The sequence below is a fragment of the Penaeus japonicus genome, unplaced genomic scaffold, assembly GCF_977035675.1.
Source record: "Penaeus japonicus unplaced genomic scaffold, GWHDUDI00000001_assembly GWHDUDI00000005, whole genome shotgun sequence".
Classification (NCBI taxonomy): Eukaryota; Metazoa; Arthropoda; class Malacostraca; order Decapoda; family Penaeidae; genus Penaeus; species Penaeus japonicus.
Genome location: NW_028234407.1, coordinates 25893032 through 25895531, shown reverse-complemented (window position 1 = coordinate 25895531; position 2500 = coordinate 25893032). Strand labels below are relative to the sequence as shown.

The window sequence follows — 2500 nt, the reverse complement described above, 5'->3', positions numbered from 1 at the left end:
GAAAAAAAATGATTGTAATGATGGTAAGGATACTAATAATGATAATTTGGACTATAAGGATATTGATAACATTAATGGTAATACCAGTAACAATCATTATTCACATAATGACAATAATGATATTAATGGTTGTAGGGATGATAGGAGTATTGATGATAGTGATAATAATAATAATGATAACAATGTCAATGATGATAATTATAATAATTATTATCATTTCATGATAAAAGCAAAAATGGAAATAAGATATAAAAGATAACTATATCAGCAAAACGATTATTGATAGTAATGATGATGATAATGATGATAATGATAATGATAAAAATAATGATATTAATGTTAATAACAATAATGATAATAATAATAATGACAATAATGATAATAACAATGTTGATGATAAGAATAACAAGGCTATCATCATTATTATTACGTTGTATCATTATCATTGTCACCAATAAAACCAAAATAAAGATAAAAAGAAATAATAATGATAATGATAATAATTCTATAAACAATAACACTGACGCCAATGATTTTCAATACGACGTATAATATTCTATAAACAAAGAAAATACGAAAGATCATGAAGACAGCATCGCGGGTCAGGCTGTCGCCCTGCTAAGTGGCAGGGGAAAAGTCGCCAGATTCTACTAGCGCTCGCCCGACGTGTAATAATTGCCTGACTTTCTTCATCTCACCTTTCTTTTATTACATTTAGTTGATAATTATGAAGGGAATATAACTGTCAACTAAGTTAACGATGTTTGATGAGCTTAGGAGAGGTAAGTAGGACCTGCCGCTTGGGTCGACGTAGGAAGTGGCAGGGAAATCTCTGGCCAAGGTTTGTGTGACGTCACGGCGTCATCGAGGGTAGGAGCTCCGTCTATGGATGTTTCTGGATTGAAATGAAATTTTTTTCGTTGATATTTGGGGGAATTATTGTTGATATGTAGAGCTTTTATGTCACTGACGATGGATATAATCGTTAGTCATTTAGGGAGCGGTACGAATGCGTTCTGTCGTGAGAGGACCAAATATGGGCAAAGAAATCTGAAATCACTCGATTGATAATGAAATAAAGATTGTCGTGTGCGAGGTACAAACCAGAATGTTCTTGATCGTTTCCTTTAATCCATTATATACCTTCGTAAATACACGAATTGCTATTGCAATAAAGAGTGTGTAATGGATGTTCTAGAAAATACGAATCATAAGTTGTCGCTTTTCGTCGTTTATTAGTAAAAGACAGCAAGAGCGACTCGTTATTTCTAGAATCCGTTGTCGTTTTCATTCTACAAAGTGGAAGGGGAAACTTGAATCCACAAGACGTATATACAACATGTTATTGCAAACCCTCTAAATCCATTTCACGGCGCAGATAAACTATTTTTGTTTTGCAAGACGTATAAATCACATCATCAGTAACATAATCACTTCTTTCCCCTAAACATATCATAAAATGAACCCGTGTTACGACGGACGACACCAATTACATCACAATTCGAGATGGATTAGAGTCAGTGGAACGTTATGGCAACGAGATGTTATAGCAAGGTATATATACGAAAAGACGACGCGTTAATTCACTCGGCTGAGGAAGTCACACCTCACAGGTAACCTTCACAAAAATAACACACCATCCAAGATGTCGTCACTTCGCTATTCCCGTGCCCTTTTGGCCGGAGCTGCGGCTCTGAGAGGGGTCGCCAGGCAACAGGTATTTTCTGCCCATTTTGTTGTTGTATTTGTTTGTTTGTTTGTTGTCTTAAGAGCGAGGTACAAGCAAGAGATTATAGTAGCATGCCCAGATGTTTTATACTTATAGAAAGGACACGTCAAGTAGATTCACTTACCGATTAAAGTTATAAGTAATTTTCCCTTTTCCAAATAGCATCCATGTAGGTATATTTCCCGCAACAAAAAGTTTTATTTCACACACATACTTTAAGGTAGGATAGTAACTTTAACTGCAACAGCTGCGCCTGTTCCTCGCAGTGCTCTGGCGGGCAACCTGCCTAATATATTTGATGATTTTATATGGCAGATTTGTTGTTCTTCAAGATGAAGAAAGAAGATGCAAGAAAGAAGAACGAACTTATCACTGTCAGGTTATAACAATTATGCTATTTCACTAATACTTATTTTTCCTTCTCTCTCAACTATTTGTATCTATCTGACTATCATAAAAATAGTACCTAATTCACTTTATTCAGCCATCAAACCACGTTTCATAACCTCTTTCCTTTCAATGATGGAATTAATTCAAAGATCTTAGCTAGTATTACTGAAAAAATAGCTTATAATTCAACTCAAATTTAGTTAATTAACTCCGAACCATCATCTCATTGCAGGTGCGACAGAGCTGCAACAGCTGCACAAACCGTCGGTGTCTGAGCCTGGCAGCTGCGGCTCAGCAACAGGCACGGGCTAAGATGTCTCACCCACCAGGTAATGAAACATCACCGTATATACCTATTGTTTCTCTTCATAATTCGAGGTC

At 35.8% G+C, this 2500-nt stretch overlaps 2 protein-coding genes across 2 annotated transcripts in view; both read left to right on the top strand.

The window, feature by feature from the left end:
- The first annotated feature begins 1577 nt into the window (after positions 1-1577).
- The window catches only part of LOC122259158 (gamma-butyrobetaine dioxygenase), a 15292-nt gene continuing 14369 nt past the window's right edge, over positions 1578-2500 (top strand). Inside the window, exon 1 of the mRNA XM_086537201.1 lies at positions 1578-1717. Within this exon, the coding sequence (XP_086393327.1) occupies positions 1646-1717 (72 nt within the window). The 5' untranslated portion in view covers positions 1578-1645. The remainder of the gene's footprint in view (positions 1718-2500) is intronic.
- LOC122259157 (uncharacterized) overlaps positions 2028-2500 on the top strand; it is a 5420-nt gene continuing 4947 nt past the window's right edge. Inside the window, exons 1-2 of the mRNA XM_086536772.1 lie at positions 2028-2108; positions 2352-2448. Of these exons, the coding sequence (XP_086392898.1) occupies positions 2028-2108; positions 2352-2448 (178 nt within the window). The remainder of the gene's footprint in view (positions 2109-2351; positions 2449-2500) is intronic.